Raw genomic sequence first — 17,723 nt, forward strand, 5'->3', positions numbered from 1 at the left:
GGAAGGACTGATGCTGAAGCTGAAACGGACTGATGCTGAAGCTGAAATGCCAGTATTTTGGTCATCTGATGCAAACAGCTGGCTCATTGGAAAAGTTCCTGATGCAGGGAAAGATGAGAGCAGATGGAGAAGAGGGTGTCAAGAGGATGAGATGGCTGGATGGCACTGATGAAATGGACATGAACTTGGCAAACTTTGGGAGATGATGAGAAGCAGAGAGGCCTAGTGTGGTGTAGCATATGGGGTTGCAAAGTGTCAGACATGACTGGGTGACTAAACAGCAGCAAGAACTTGTTCCCTGTATGCTCACTTTCTGGAGAGTTTTTATAAAAAACTACTGTTGAATTTTGTTAGAAGTTTTTTCTGAGTATCTACTGAGATAATCATATTGATTTGATTTTTCATTTTGTTCATGTGGTGTTATCACATTGATTTGTGCATATTGAAGAATTCTTGCATCTCTGGATAAATTCCACTTGATCATGGTGAACGATCCTTTTAATGTGTTGTTGGATTTGGTTTGCTAGTATTTTGTTGAATATTTTTGCATCTATCTTCATCAGTGATACTGTCCTATAATTTTCTTTTTTGTAATATCTTTGTATGATTTTGGTATTAGGGAGATGGTGAGCACACAACTTAGGAGTGTTCCTTCCTCTGCAATTTTTTGGGAAAAGATTGAGAAGGATAGGTGTTAATGCTTCTCCAAATATGTAATATTAGTAGAATTTGACTGTGAAGCCATCTGGTCCTAGACTTGTGTTTGTTGCAAGTTTTCTAGGCACAGTTTCATTTTCAGTATTTGTGACTGGTATGTTTGTATTTTCTGTTTCTTCTTGGTTTAGTGTGGAAGGTTGTAACTTTGTCCATTTCTTATATGTTGCCCATTTTATTGGCATATAGTTGCTTGTAGCGGTTTCTTATGATTTCTTTGTATTTCTGTGGTATTGGTTATGCTCCTTTTTCATTTCTAATTGTATTGATTTGAGTTCTCTTCCTCTTTTCTTGATTAGTCTGGCTGAAGTTTATCAAATTTTACCTTTTCAAAGAACCAGTTTTTAGTTTCACTGATCTTTGCTGTTGTTTCTTCTGTCTCTATTTCTGTTCTTTATTATTTCTTTGCTTCTACTAACTTTAGGTTTTGGCTTTTCTTCTTTTTAGTTGTTTTATGTGTAAGGTTAGGTTCTTAATTTGACATTTTTTCTTGTTTCCTGAGGTAAGTTTGTACGGATTTAAACTCTAACTTTCTTTTACTCACCATTTGCATGGAAAATCTTTTTATCCCTTCGCTTTCAGTCTGTATGTGTCCCTAGGTCTGAAGTGGGTCTCTTGTAGACACCATAATATGGGTCTTGTTATTGCATCTATTCAACCAGTCTTTTGATTGGAGGCTTTAATCTGTTTAAGGTGTCTATCCATATGTATGTTCCTATTGCCATTTTCTTAATTATCTTGGATTTTTTAAAAACTTTTTTGTATTGGAGTATAGCCAGTTAACAATGTTGTGATAGTTTTAGGTGAACAGCAAAGGGACTCAGCCATACATGTATTTCTTCCCTTATTTTTTCGTTTTCTTCTCTTGTGGTTTGATGACTATCTTTAGTGTTGTGGTTGGGATACATTTCTTGGGAGTGTGTGTATCTACTGTAGATTTTGGTTTGCTGTTTCTGTGAGGTTTTGATATAGTAGTCTATATATGTTCAAGGTTGCTTTAAGTTACTGGTGTTCTTCTTGCCTTGAGAAGTTTCTTTAGCATTTGTTGAAAGCTGGTTTGGTGGTTCTGAATTCTCTTAGTTTTGGCTTCTCTGTAAAGCTTTTGATTTCTCCACTGAATCAAAATGAGAGCCTTTCTGCATAAGAGTATTCTTGGTTGTAAGTTCTTCTTTTTCATCACTTGAATTATATCATGCCACTCCATTTTGACCCATAGAGTTTCTGGTGATATATAAGTTGATAACCTCTTGTGAATTCCCTTTTATGTTATTTATTGCTTTTCTCTTTTTACTTTCAACATATTTTCCTTGTCTGTAATTTTTATCAATTTTATTAATATGTATCTTGGCATGTTCCTCCTTGGAATTGTCCTGTATGGGACTCCCTGTGACTTCTTCACTTCAGTGTTTCCTTTCTCATGTTAGGGAATTTTTCACCTACAATATCTTCAAATGTTTTCTGACTCTTTCTCTTCTCCTTCTGGGACCTCTATAATACAAATGAGACCCCAAGGCCACTGTGACTGTCCTCATTTCTTTTCATTCCTTTTTCTTTTTTTTATTGAAGTATAATTGACTTACAGTGTTGTGCCAGTCTCTGCTGCACAGCAAAGTGACTCTGTTATACACATTTAAACATTATTTTCTATATTCTTTTTCAGTATGGTTTACACAGACTACTGAGTATAGTTCCTTGCACTATATATTAGGACCTTGTTTTTTATACATTCTTTTTTTAAAAATTCTGTTCTGAGGTAGTGATTTCCGCTACTCCATCTTCCAGCTCACTTACTTGTTATGCTCCCTCATCTTTTATTTTTTCTAAACATAGAAAATCACTGCAGATGGTGACTGCAGCCATGAAATTAAAAGATGCTTACTCCTTGGAAGAAAAGTTATGACCAACCTAGATAGCATATTCAAAAGCAGAGACATTACTTTGCCAACAAAGTAGTCAAGGCTATGGTTTTTCCAGTGGTCATGTATGGATGTGAGAGTTGGACTGTGAAGAAAGCCAAGCACCGAAGAATTGATGCTTTTGAACTGTGGTGTTGGACAAGACTCTTGAGAGTCCCTTGGACTGCAAGGGGATCCAACCAGTCCATTCTGAAGGAGATCAGCCTTGGGTGTTCTTTGGAAGGAATGATACTGAAGCTGAAACTCCAGTACTTTGGCCACCTCATGCGAAGAGCTGACTCATTGGAAAAGACTCTGATGCTGGGAGGGATTGGGGGCAGGAGGAGAAGGGGACGACAGAGGATGAGATGGCTGGATGGCATCACCGACTCGATGGATGTGAGTTTCAGTGAACTCCGGGAGCTGGTGATGGACAGGGAGGCCTGGCGTGCTGTGATTCATGGGGTCACAAAGAGTCGGACACAACTGAGCGACTGAACTGAACTGAAACATAGATATATTTTATTGAAGCATAGTTGACTTACAATGTTTCAGGTGCACAGCAAGGTGATTCAGTTATACAAATTCACATATATTATTTTGGAAATTATTTTCTATCATAGGTTATTATAAGATATTGACTATAGTTTCCTATACTATACGGTAAACCTTTCTGTTGCTTGTTGCATATCTATTTTTTAATTAGAAATCTAGCATTTTATTAATACTAAGTCAAATAAGTGGAATCAAAATATCATAATTTTCTTAGTTAGGCAAAAATTCATGTTTTCTAAAATTTATATACATTATACATATTTATATGCATGTGTACAAAAGTGATACAAGGTCAATACATAGAAATCACTTGCATTCCTATATACTATCAATGAAAAATCAGAAAGAAAAATTAAGGAATCAATACCATTCACCATTGCAACAAAAAGAATAAATTATCTAAGAATAAATCTACCTAAAGAGACAAAATAATTGTATACACAAAATTATAAGACACTGATGAAAGAAAAAAAAGATGACAAAAACAGATGGAGAGATATTCCATGTTCCTGGGTAGGAAGAATCAATATTGTGAAAATGACTATAATACCAAATGCAATCTACAGATTCAACACGATCCCTATCAAATTACCAATGGCATTTTTCACAGAACTAGAACAAAATTTTCACAGTTCATGTTGAAACACAAAAGAACCTGACTAACCAAAGCAGTCTTGAGAAAGAAGAATGGAGCTGGAGGAATAAATCTTCCTGACCTCAGACTATACTACAAAGCTACAGTCATCAAGACAGTATGGTACTGACACAAAAACAGAAATATAGACCAATGGAACAGGATAGAAAGCCCAGAGATAAACCTGCACACTTATGAGTACCTTATTTTTGACAAAGGAGGCAAGAACATACAATGGGATAAAGAGAGCCTTGACAAAGTAGTGCTGGCAAAACTGGACAGCTACATGTAAAAGAATGAAATTAGCATACTTCTTTCCACTATACACAAAGATAAACTCAAAATGGATTAAAGACCTAAATGTAAGACTGGAAACTATAAAACTTTTAGAGGAAAACACTGGCAGAACAATTGACATAAATCAAAGCAAGATCCTTTATGACCCACCTCCTAGAGTAATGGAAATAAAAACAAAAATAAAAAAGTGGGCCCTAATTAAACTTAAAAGCTTTTGAATATCAAAGGAAACTACAAACAAGGTGAAAAGACAACATTCAGAATGGGAGAAAATAATAGCAAAAGAAACAATTGACAAAGAATTAATTTACAAAATATACAAGTCCTATATATCACTGAAAGGCATTAGTTGTCTTCATAAATTCAATCTCTTATTACTTCTATGTTGCTATGGAATATAATCTTAGATATGAGTGATTTCACAATTGAGATTGTGATCGATATCGCTTTCATGGATGCTTATTCAAATAATAAAATTTTTTTCCGGTTGAACAAATATAGGTCCTAACATAAGCCAGTGTATAGTTTTCATTTGATATTTTGATATAAAGTTCTTATTGAAGTATCATGATAGCTCAATGGAGATTCTTTTAACTGTATATCTTTTCCTTCACTTTCTCGGAGGTAAATTATTAGAAAACAACTTGCATTTGTGGAGCCATGCCAACAATAAAATTATGATTTCATTCTGGTCCAGCACACTAAAATAAACAAATTATTTACTCACCTTGCTACATGATTAATTACAGGAGCAAAATTGGTTGGCCCATACAGTTGCACAGATTTCAGACTCCTATAATAAGCTTCCATGACACCATCAATGCCATTACAGTAGGGGTTTTGGGGGTTCCCATTCTGTAGAAAGTTACAGCAAAAACAGGAAAAGAATGAATAATGTCTATAAAAATAATCTAAAAAAGAGGACAACACATGTTGATATCCATAAAGTCTTTTTCAAAGAAAACTCAGTTATATATATATAATAGCAAATAATAATAATAAATTGAGTAATCAACAATAGATTATAATATATCAATATTAAATAGATTGTGATATGTGGTAATGTGCAGTCATTAAAAAACTTTAAAAAACTTCAGTTCAGTTCAGTTCAGTCGTTCAGTCATGTCCGACTCTTTGTGACCCCACAGACTGCAGCACGCCAGGCTTCCCTGTCCATCACCAACTCCAGGAGCTTACTCAAACTCATGTCCATTGAGTCGGTGATGCCATCCAACCATCTCATCCTCTGTCATCCCTTCTCCTCTAGCCTTCAATCTTTCTCAGCATCAGGGTCTTTTCCAGTGAGTCAGTTCTTCGCATCAGGTGGCCAAAGGATTGGAGTTTCAGCTTCGGCATCAGAACTTCCAATGAATATTCAGGACTGATTTCCTTGAGAATTGACTGCTTGGATCTCCTTGCAGTCCAAGGGACTCTCAGGAGTCTTCTCTAGCACCACAGTCCAAAAGCATCAATTCTTCAGCGCTCAGCTTTCTTTATAGTCCAACTCATACATCCATACATGACTACTGGAAAAACCATAGCTTTGACTAGACAGACCTTTGTCAGCAAAGTATGTCTCTGCTTTTTAATATGCTGTCTAGGTTGGTCATAGCTTTTCTTTCAAGGAGCAAGCATCTTTTAATTTCATGGCTGCAGTCACCATCTGCAGTGATTTTGGAGCCCCCAAAAATAAAGTCTCAATGATCACTGTTTCCATTGTTTCCCCATCTATTTGCCATTAAGTGATGGGATCAGATGCCATGATCTTAGTTTTCTGAATGTTGAGCTGAAAGCCAACTTTTTCACTCTCCTCTTTCACTTTCATTAAGAGGCTCTTTAGTTCTTCACTTTCTGCCTTAAGGGCAGTGTCATCTGCATATCTGAGGTTATTGATATTTCTCCTGGCAATCTTGATTCCAGCTTGTGCTTCATCCAGCTCAGCATTTCTCATGATGTACTCTGCATAGAAGTTAAACAAGCAGGGTGACAATATACAGCATTCACATACTCCTTTCCTGATTTGGAACCAATCTGTTGTTTCATGTCCAGTTCTAACTGTTGCTTCTTGACCTGCATACAGGTTTCTCAGGAGGCAGGTCAGGTGGTCTGGTGTTCCCATCTCTTTAAGAATTTTCCACAGTTTGTTGTGACCCACACAGTCAAAGGCTTTGACATAGTCAATAAAGCAGAAGTAGATGTTTTTTATGGAACTCTCTTGCTTTTTTGATGATCCAACAGATATTGGCAATTTGATATCTGCTTCCTCTGTCTTTTCTAAATGCAGCTTGAACATATGGAAGTTCCTGGTTTACATACTGTTGAAAACTTCAGTATCTTCAGGTACAGGGTAATGAGTAATTATATCTTCAGGTACAGTGTAATGAGTCATCAAATATCATTGTGAGCCATGGCATTCCACAATCAAAAGTGCTAAATTGGTAATACGGGGATATTTACCCTTTCTTTTTCCACAATACCTATTCCTACACATATTTCAAATAAAAAGATGGGGTTTACCTTAGATCCTTTTGATTGTTTAAAGCTCAACTTCAACATTTGTGCCAGCCTCAAACTCACCAATTAGGGATTCAAAATTTTTGTTAAAGAGCTCTTGTAGGGAAAAAGCAATTGGCCATGATGGCAATGGTCAGGTTCTCTTGCCCCAGGACCTCTTGCTTTTGCCTCATTTCATAAACAATGACTTTCCATGGTTATGTAACATCTGAGATCATTTATAGCACTGTGCCTGCATGTCATGATGTACTCATTTGGTCATGGACCACTTTTTTTTTTTCTGTAAAACTGTATAAGCTCTACCTGAAAAGCCCTTGCAGCTGTGTTATGGCTGTGTCTGCTGAGTCAATCATCAGAGAATACAGCATGGCTGCATTATGGCTGCCGCACCAGCCATTAGAGAATAAACGTGTCTGCAGTTCCTGTGGCTCCTTGAATCTTCTTCCAGTTTCCTTGCTTGTACCTTACCTACCCCAGGTTCAGTGAACAGTGTGAATAGTGAGACACTTCCCTTGCTATCTGAAAGATTATTTGAATTCGGTTTGATAAACATTAACGATTGTTAATATATATATCACAAATTCTTACCATGGAAATGTGAAGGTTTGGTAACATTAGGTAGTACACTAATTGCCAGATTGACATGGACTGAAGTTTTTCTATTTGCCATTTTCAGCATCTGCAGTTATATATTGTAGTTATTTAGGATGAGGTTAACACAAAAATTAAATGGAGTACTATCTCTCCAAAGACCTACTTAACCTTTGTCTGTCTTATTCAAGAAAAAAGTGCTTTGAAAAAAGTTAAAGTCATATAGTTATTAGGTAAAATTAAAGATGAAGCATTATCATCATCACTTTCTCAATTTTAGAAACTATTTTTCATAAATTTAGAGTGTGACCTTCTATAAATATTTGAGTTCGGTTCAAAGAATCATTTAAGATGCAAAGAATAAAAAGTCTCTCCTTTGCATAGGTTTGGTTGTAAGGAATGAATATGGAGGCAGGAAAAACAGAAAAGGAGAGAATTAGATAACAAATGGAAAAAAATCATACACAAAGGTGAGGAAAAACTTGTGGAAGGAAAATTAATATCATTTAGTTTAGCATAATTATTATTTTTTATTATTCCTTTCTTAAGCTTTAAAATAGTCAGGACCTTTTTCCTGAGGCACACAAGACATAGGATCACATGAGTGATTTTTGTGGTCTTATAAATTTCTGGGAAATTTTAATTCTCTAGGACACAACAAAATTGCAACAGATATTCATTTTTTATATGACATTGGGGGTGGTCATATATGGGCTATTTCACAGAAGAAAATTAAAACCTCCAGCAACCTTTCCCAAAATGGGGGTGATGGAACAGAAAAATCAAGAATACATATGGGAAAAAAATTATAATACAGCTCTTAAAATATATTAAAGAAGATAAAGTCTCATCATATAGGAGGTTCTGGAAGTGTGTGTGTGTGTGTGTACATAATGGGGCTCATAAAGGACATATCTAAGAGGTGGTATTATTATAGATGCTTTTATAAAATGTGGTTTAGTAGTGGTTAAGAACAAAGATTCTATAATAAGACTGACCTGGGTTCAAGTCCTGTCTTCTGGAAACCTGATTAAATTCTGTGACTCTGGGCTAAATTATGCAACTCCTGGGGGTACTCTTTTCACTGTATTTAATATGAATGGCTCTTGATAGTAGTGTGATGTGTCACTCATCTCATGACATACCTATCAGATAAGAATTTTATGAAGATTGTACAAGAAATGAGCATAAAGTACCTGGCTTGATACTCAGTAATTAGTAAATAATTGAATTGTTTATTTGTCTATTCTTCTTGCAGAACTCAAAAAAAAAAAAAATCCCACACATTATTTTTGTAACAAGAATAAAAACAACAAAAAATACCTACAAAAATTGTTGGGCACGGAAGACTTTAATTTCACAATATATAGAGTAAAGCAGGGAGGCATTTCTATTAGGAAAATTTAAATTTTTTCCAAAATGATATCTAACCATTCCCACATAGTTTTTCCCATTATTTTTATAAAAAAATGCAAGCGAGAATAAGGCTGATTGGGCCTATAAGCACTATCTGTGTGAAGTTTATTTTAAAGGTAGAATATAGTACATTGCTTATTTGTAATCATACAACAGGAGTGGATTTATGTAAATTAAACATTAATTAGATAAATATTTGAGTCACATCTACTCCATTATATTGAAAACATAATTAATTATACCTATAATTATTGCTTTACATTTGAAAAATAATAATTCTACCAATAACTGATCCTTTATATTTGAAAAGAAATGACACTTTGGAAGATGGAAGAATAAAGATAGCTACTCATTCTTTGATACCCTTCCCCTTGAGAGGTGAAGGTTACTTCCACTACCTCGAAAGTGGGCTGAACTTAGTGACTTGCTTGACAAAAATGAATGTAGGAGAAATAACTTTCTGAGACTTCTAAGTCCTTGAAGTTTCTTCCCCAGCCTTTTAGAATATCCACTCTGAGAAAGCTGATTGCTGTGTAAGAAATATGACTACCTTGAGATAGTAGCCCACAAAACCACATTGATAAACTGTATGTAGAAAGAAGGAAAGAGAATCCAGGTATTTTAGCCATCCTAGCTGTAGGCATTAGTCATGAGCAAATGAGACATCTTAGTGGATGTACTAGCTCCAGGAGATATGACATGAAGAAAACCGAGGAACCCAACCAACAGTCAGAACGGAACACATATATGGCTCCAGTAGAACAATTCCAGCCATATCTAGCCAAGCAAGGCATCCCAGATGTGGCCCAGGTATCTTGAACAAACGTACCATTCTCTTGTATTATGCTCAAATTCTTGACCCACAAATCATGAATATAATGGAAGGTCTTACGTAGCAACCAAAAACCAGAATAGGTTTTAAATCATATGCACTTTAGGTAGACTTGTTGCTAATTTATTTGTGTTTTTTCCATTAATATCACACTTCTAAATCAATCATTTACCAAACTGAGCTGATTGTATAGTTATAAGAAGTTGCTACCTGAGTAATTAAGCGTAAGCAATGAACCTATGAAAAGATCCAAAATACTATTTTTTTTCCAAAATATCAATTATTTCCATGTATTCTTACCAATGCAAACTCATGAGATATCCTTCCATCCGGAGGCAGTTTTGCACCAAAACCTAAAGCTGGGAACATTTTATCACTGTCATAATCTTGAACGATTTCTCCCACTGCTTTCAGTGCCATACCATAGGCATTCAGTTGATAAGGATTCATGTAGTGGAGAGAAGTGGGCTGGGCAGGGTTGCCTGATGAAAGAAAAAAAATGAAAACATGAGAGATCATGCTAAAGGTATAGTTTTTAGACATTTTTCTTGATATCTATTTCACATTGAAATATCAATAATATGTTTTTCTGCCTACATTCATAACGTGTTAAATATTGGGTTGGCCAAAAAGTTCATTCAGGTTTTTAAATAACATTTTATGGAAAAATCCAAGCAGACCTTTGGTCAACTCAATAGTTTCTTTCGGATGCACATGACAGAGAGATATTTATTAAATTAGATCAGACATGTATAAAATTTCCCAAAGATATTCAGACTTTTTTCAAAAATTATTTCTCATTGTCAATGCCATAGGCAATTCTTGAGTTTTAGCCCCAGAAGCATAAAAATAATTTTGTTGATCATATTTTATTGTAATATTTATTTAAAACAAACAAACTATGTGCCTTTGGCTTGACTCCTTATGCCTATAAATCAAAGGACCCAATTGATGTTAATAGGTTTCAACAATTATGAGCCTTCTTAAAGTTGTATCACAAACATAAATTGAATATGTGAGACCTATCCCAATTTAATTACTTGAAAAGAGGAGAACATGGTGATTTTCAAATTTATGCTGAAAATCTGAATCTGAAAAATTATTCAGTTTCTAACTAGACACTAAGTTAGGAGTAAAAAGGCCCAAAGTAAAGTCTTTCCATCTGTAGGACAACTAACTATAAAATTCCTGTTAGAAATCCTACTACAGTGTTTACTGAGAAGAAAAACTAAGATTATATATGTGAAAGTGATTAAAAATTATAAAACACCATAGAAATGTAAGAGAAGGAAATGGCAACCCATTCCAGGATTCTTGCCTGGAAAATTCCTTGGACAGAGGAGCCTGGTGTGCTATACCACATGGGATCTCAAAGGGTCAGACAGGACTTCGTGACTAAACAAATGGAAATGTAAAGTTTACTACTGTTATTGTGTGAGTCATCCACAGATATAGGATGTCTCACATGAATAAAGATGAATTTGACAAAGAAAGCAATATATGCGCCACGACTCAAACTCACTGAGATTCAGATTCAGTTGCCCTAATTACCAGCACAAAGGCAGCCTGAAAGTCCCTTTAGTTTTTTAAGTGAAAATGGAAATTGAATGGGACTTGTAGCAGTTCATAAAGCTCACTTCTACATTAAAACATTGCCCAAAGAAGGAAACCCGCAAAGCATAGTTCTTTTTTGTTAAGGAAAAAGTAATAATAAGCACTTGGGTTCTGGAGAGAAACAAAGTAAAGATCTCCCTGTAGTTTATAATGCATATAACAATACCCAGAACATTTTTGGTTTAAAGATAATTCATCGTGTAAATGCTTATATATTTATAAGTGTTATCAGCATTCAACGGTCACATGACAAAAAAAAATTTTTTTAAGTGTCTTATGATCAAGATGGGCCCTAATGTTTCCTTCAGCTTGACTAACTTTAGAAAGGCTTCTCCTGACTATAGGCCCTTGACCTCTTATTTCTTAGAGCAGTTACTTTAGAAACCTTGGAATTGTGAATTCATTCTCTGTTCCTTTGAAGTATAAATCTTTCAGGAATGTCTTTCTCAGAGACCTGGGAGTCATTTCTTTGAAATGTAATAATCAAGAAAAATATCACCTCTGTTGCTTAGTCTCTATGAGAGAGTAGGAGCCTAACTTCAATAGCTGCTAATTAGAAAACACAGAAGGCTTCCCCATGGCTTAGTGGTAAAGAATCTGCCTGCAACGCAAGAAACCAGGAGACTGGGGTTCGATCCCTGGATCCTTGGGTCAGAAAAATCCCTGGAGGAGGAAATGGCAACTAATTCCAGAATTCTTGCCTGAAAAATCCCATGGACAGAGAACCTGGCAGGCTACAGTCCAAATGGTCGCAAAGAGCATGCAGTAAACACAGATGGCCTAATCACACAGACTAATTTCGGCTCCAGTATCTCTCAATACCTTTCCACTAGTTAAGAACAGCACTTATAAACTCTTTCATCTTTTGTTTTGGAGGAGAAGAGTTCAATTTCTTTCTTCCATTGCTGTAGCTTTGGTCTCTATTGCAAAAATCCTGACAGTCTTCCTTGTCTGTTTAACTTACCTGGTGCAATTTTTGACAGCTCTTTCTAAAGTAGATATTTTTGTTTCTTGTTCAAAGACCTACTGGAATCACAGATAAATAATGCCTCTACTTGCCTAAGAGATTATTTAACCCAACTCTCAAATATAAGAGTTGTTACCCAATGGTTGCAATACACGACTAATTCTATTTCTCTAAGAGAACCTCAACTTAAAAGCACTACTAGTACCCCAGCATATCTAAACACTTGGCCTATCATGCCTGCTGCTGCTGCTGCTAAGTCGCTTCAGTCATGTCCGACTCTGTGTGACCCCATAGATGGCAACCCACCAGGCTCCGCCATCCCTGGGATTCTCCAGGCAAGAACACTGGAGTGGGTTGCCATTTCCTTCTCCAATGCATGAAAGTGAAAAGTGAAAGTGAAGTCGCTCAGTTGTGGCTGACTCTTAGTGACCTCATGGACTGCAGCCTACCAGGCTCCTCCATCCGTGGGATTTTCTAGGCAAGAGTACTGGAGTGGGGTGCCATTGCCTTCTCTGCTATCATGCCTAGCAGAGCCCAACTGTACCCATTCAAAGATGTTCCCTATCTCTTTCTAGCATCTTCACCCAGACCAATCTCTTCACTGTATCACTAATGCTATCTTTCTTTCCATCTCTACCACTAAGTTTGCCACCCAATTCTGAAATTCACTTTCTCCTCCTACAGTTTTTGTCTCACACGCATGAGATGACCTTCCTTATTTAGTCTGGCCTTTATTGTCTTTCCTCTTCTACTCTTATGCTTTTGTGTTCTGCACCACAGAATTTGGCAACTTCTTGAAACTGGGACCACAGTTGTACCATCTCCATATCAGCAGCAATGCACATGGAAAAGTAAACTTGTACTAAGTTAATAACATTGAGTTATCAGCTAATAACAATAATAATTATAATAGCATAGAACATAACATACATGCTATTATAACATGTATGAACTTACTTCATGTTTCACTTAGTCCCTTTTCAACAAGCTTATTACACTTGTTTTTCATATCAAATAACTTTCAGACTAAGTAACTTGCCCCAATTACACTGTAATAACTGGTCAAACTAGAATAAGAATCTAGGTATATTTCATAGCTCTTACTGTTAGTTATAACTCTTTGCTTGAAGATTTTGTAATATTTTAAACCTTGCATATTATAAAACATACATGATTTTGTTTTAGAGGTCACTATGCCTTCATAAAAAAATAACACTTGAATAAGCTCTTTTAACAGGAGAAGGAAATAGCAACCCACTCCAGTATTCTTGCCTGGAGAATCCCATGGACAGAGGAGCCTGGCAGGCTACAGTCCATAGTGTGACAAGAGTTGGACATGATTTAGCGACTAAACAATCACCAAGCTCTTTTAAAAAATTTATTGAGATATAATTTATATAACTTACAATTAACCCATTTAGAATGCACAATTCAATGATTTTAAGTATATTTACAGATATGCACAAGCATCAACAGTCAATTTTAGAACATGTTCATCACCTCAAAAAAATGTAGCTATTTACTATCATTCCCTTATTATTCTATCCAGCCCAGAATTAAACAATGACTAATCTACTTTCTGTCTCTTTAATTTACCTATTCTGGACATTTTCTATGAATAGAATCACATAACATGTGGTCTTTTGTAACTAGGTTTCACTCAGCACAGTGATTTCAAGGTTCATCTGTGTTTAGCATGTTTTAGTGTGCCATATTTCATTCCTGTTTATTGCTGAACAGTATTCCATTGTTTGAATGTACTACATTTTCAAACTTGTTTATCAGTTTATGGACATTTGGGTTGTTTCCACATTTTGGCTATTATGCTTCTATAAATGTTCATGTACAAATTTTTGTGTGGACACATGTTTTCATCTCACTTGTATATATTAGCCAAGAGTGGAACTGCTAGTTCATATGGTAACTATGTGCAACAACTTGTAGAACCGCCACAGAGTTTTCCAAAGTGGCTGCACTATTTTACATTCTCATCAGCAGTATGTGAGGGTGGGTTCCGATTGCTTCACATATTTGCCAACACTTGCTGTTTTCTGACTTTTGGATTATAGTCATCCTAGTGGGTATGAATGGAGAAGGCAATGGCACCCCACTGCAGTACTCTTGCCTGGAAAATCCCATGGATGTAGGAGCCTGGTAGGCTGCAGTCCATGGGGTCGCTAAGAGTCGGACATGACTGAGCGACTTCACTTTCACTTTTCACTTTCATGCATTGGAGAAGGAAATGGCAACCCACTCCAGTGTTCTTGCCTGGAGAATCCCAGGGATGGGGGAGCCTGGTGGGCTGCTGTCTATGGGGTCACACAGAGTCGGACACGACTGAGGTGACTTAGCAGCAGTGGGTATGAAATATTAGGTTGGCCAGAAAGTTTCTTCAGTTTTTCTAAGTAAAAATGAAATACAAAGAGTAACATGGAAACTTATATTACCATATGTAAAATGGATAGCCAATGGGAATTTGCTGTATGGCTCAGGAAACTCAAACAGGGGTTCTGTATCAACCTAGAGGGGTGGGAAGGGGAGGGAGATGGGAGAGAGGTTCAAAAGGGAGGGGATATATGTATACCTATGTCTGATTCATGTGAGGTTTGACAGAAAACAACAAAATTTTGTAAAGCAATTATCCTTCAATTAAAAAAAAAAATACACATCTTTCATTTTCACCAGGAACTTTACTGAACAACATATTCATTGTTCTGTTCCACTACCTTATGTCATTTTCCAGACAACTTCATAATTTCATCTTCTCCCAATTTTTTTTATCATTTAAGCAAAGAGCTATTTCAGGTGACTTTTACAGTCTTCCAGGAAATTAACATTTCTTTCATGCAGGTAGTTTTGTAAAGACTGAAATAAATGGATAATGGGAGGTGAAATGTCTGGTGAATATGGTGGATGAATCAGCACTTCACAGCCAAACTGTAACAGTTTTTGCCTGGTCATCAAAGAGACATGTGGTCTTGCAGTATCCTGATGGAAGAGTATGTGTTTTCTGTTGACTAATTCTGGATGCTTTTCATTAAGTGCTGCTATCAGTTGCTTTAATTGGGAGTGATACTTGTGGCAGTTAACCCAACAAGTTAATTAATTTGGCTTTCCAGAAGATGTTCATAATAGCGGGCTCCCTTCCTATCCCACCATATACACATTACTTTCTTTGGATTAAGATCAGCCTTTGATGTGGTTGATGGTGCTTCACTTAACTTTTCCCATTTCTTCAATTTCACATTATCTTAGCATGTCCACTTTTCATCACCTGTCACAATTTGTTCTAAAAGTGAAATGCTTTCATGACATTTAAGTAGAGAATCACATGCAGAAATATGATCAAGAAGGTTTTATTTTTGCATAACTTATGTGGAACTCAAAGATCAAAGTGATGAACATAACCAAACTGGTGCAAATGATTTTCAAAGCTTGATTAGGAAATGTTGAGTATGTTTGCTATCTCTGGTGTGGTATAACATTGATTGTTCTCAGTTAAAGTTTTGATGTCATTGTCATCAATTTCAACTAGTCTACCAGACTGTGGATTATCGTCCAGTAAGAAATCTCCAGCATGAAATTTTGCAAACCACTTTTGACATGTTTGTTCAATCACAGCACATTCTTTATAAACTGTACAATTCTCTCTCTGTCTTATTTTTGTGCTTCAGTTGCTTTTTTACCTTTCTTGAAACATTAATAATAAAACAAAATATGCTGAAAATATTGCTTTTTTCTTCCATCTTCAGTATTCAAATGGCACACAAAAATCCACCAATCTTGATTTTTTTTAAATGCACACTGATATGACAGCTGTTACAATTCAATCTAATAAAATTGTTTCAAATGAAGTTAAAGACAACTAAACTCTATTAGAGACATCTAACAGGAAAAACAAAAGAAAAAATGAGTGAACATTTTGGCCAACCCAATTGTATCTCATTATGATTTTGATTTGCATTCCTTGATACATAAGTTGCCTAGTACCATTTCATGGGCTTACCGGTCATTTATATAGCTCTTTTGAATAACGGGAATGTCATTTTAAATTGCACTATTTGTCTTTTTTTTGAGTTATAAGAGTTCTTTATATATTCTAGATACAAATCCTCTGTGAGATATCTGATTTGCTAACATTTTATTTCATTCTGGGGTTTGTCTTTTGACTTTGCTAATTATGCTTCATGGAATATAAAAAAGTTAATTTTGATGGAGTTCAATTTATTTATTTTTTGCTCTGTTGCTCATGTGTTTGGTGTCATACCTAAGAATCAATTGTCAAATCCAAGATCATGAAAATATATCTCTGTTTTCTTTTAATAGCTTTAAAATTTTAACCCTTACATTTAGATTCTTGGTCTATTTTCTATTAGTTTTGTATATGATGCTAGGGTCCAACCTCATTTTTTTTTTTTGCATATCGCATTCAGTTGTGCCAGTACCATTTGCTGAAGACAATATACTTCCTTCCATTGAATTGTCTTGGTACTCTTCTCAATATCAGTTAACTTAAGATGCATGGGTTTATTTTTGGAATCTCAATTCTATTTCATTGATCTATGTATCTATTAATATTTTTATGCCAGCTCCATACTGCCTTGAAATTACTATTGTAAGTTTTGAAAATGAGGAGTATGAATCTTCCTGCTTTATTCTTTTTTTTTTCTTCCAAATCTGCTTTGGTTCTTCTGAATCTCTTTAAATTCCATATGAATTTCTGGGTCAGTTACCTACTTCTTTAAAAAATTTGAAGAATCTTTCCAATTTTGATAGAAATTACAGTGAATATGATAATTTCTGTGGAAAATATTGCCATCTTAACAATGTTGAATTCCCTAATCAATGAACATGGCATGTTTTTCAGCTTATTTTCATACTTAATTTCTTTCAAAAATTTTCAGCATATAATTTCAAGGTATAAATTTTGCACTCACTATCCTGGTAACTCAGATGGTAAAGAATCTTTTGTTAAATTTATTTCTAAGTACTGTATTCCTTTTGATATTATTAAAAAATGGAATTGTTTTCTTAATTTCATTTTCAGATTGTTCATTAGAAGTGTATAGAAAAAGAACTGATTTTCATATATTGATCATTCATCCTTCAATATTACTAAACTCATTTATTAGTTCTAATTGTTTAGTGGATTCCCTAGGATTTTGTATGTGTTACATACAAGATTATGTCATCTGCAAATAAAAATAATTTTACTTCTTCTTTCCTGATCTGGATATCTTTTATTTTTTTCTTGCCTAATTGCCCTGGCCTCCAGTACAATGTAAAATAGAAGGGAGAGCTCACATCCTTGTTCTTTTCCTCGTCTTCAGGTGAAAGCATCCAGATTTTCACTCTTAAGAATGATGTTTGCTATAGTTTTTCATATTTTCCCTTCATAAGGTTAATAAGTCACTTTATATTCCAGTTTATATGTTTTTATTTGGCACAGCCCTTAAGAATCCACCTGCCAATGCAGGAGATGCAAGAGACATGGGTTCAGTCTCCAGGTCGGGAAGATCCCCTGCAGCAGGAAATGTCAACCAGTTTCAGTATTCTTGCCTGAAAAATTCCATGGACAGAGGAGCCTTGCGGGCTACAGTCCATGGGGTTGCAAAGAGTCAGACATGACTGAGCAACTGAGCACACACACACACATACAGACACATTATAAAAGTATGTCAAACCTTGAGGTGG

General features: G+C 35.5%; 1 protein-coding gene across 3 annotated transcripts in view; it reads right to left on the reverse strand.

The window, feature by feature from the left end:
• The window catches only part of CPNE8 (copine 8), a 277,445-nt gene that overhangs the window by 27,260 nt on the left and 232,462 nt on the right, over positions 1 to 17,723 (reverse strand). For all 3 annotated transcript variants that reach the window (XM_027542564.1, XM_027542562.1, XM_027542563.1), the window contains 2 exons: positions 9,749 to 9,930; positions 4,823 to 4,950 (listed from right to left, as the gene is read on the reverse strand). In XM_027542564.1, coding sequence (XP_027398365.1) covers positions 4,823 to 4,950; positions 9,749 to 9,930 — 310 coding nt within the window. The remainder of the gene's footprint in view (positions 1 to 4,822; positions 4,951 to 9,748; positions 9,931 to 17,723) is intronic.

Source organism: Bos indicus x Bos taurus, chromosome 5 (assembly GCF_003369695.1).
Source record: "Bos indicus x Bos taurus breed Angus x Brahman F1 hybrid chromosome 5, Bos_hybrid_MaternalHap_v2.0, whole genome shotgun sequence".
Classification (NCBI taxonomy): domain Eukaryota; kingdom Metazoa; phylum Chordata; class Mammalia; order Artiodactyla; family Bovidae; genus Bos; species Bos indicus x Bos taurus.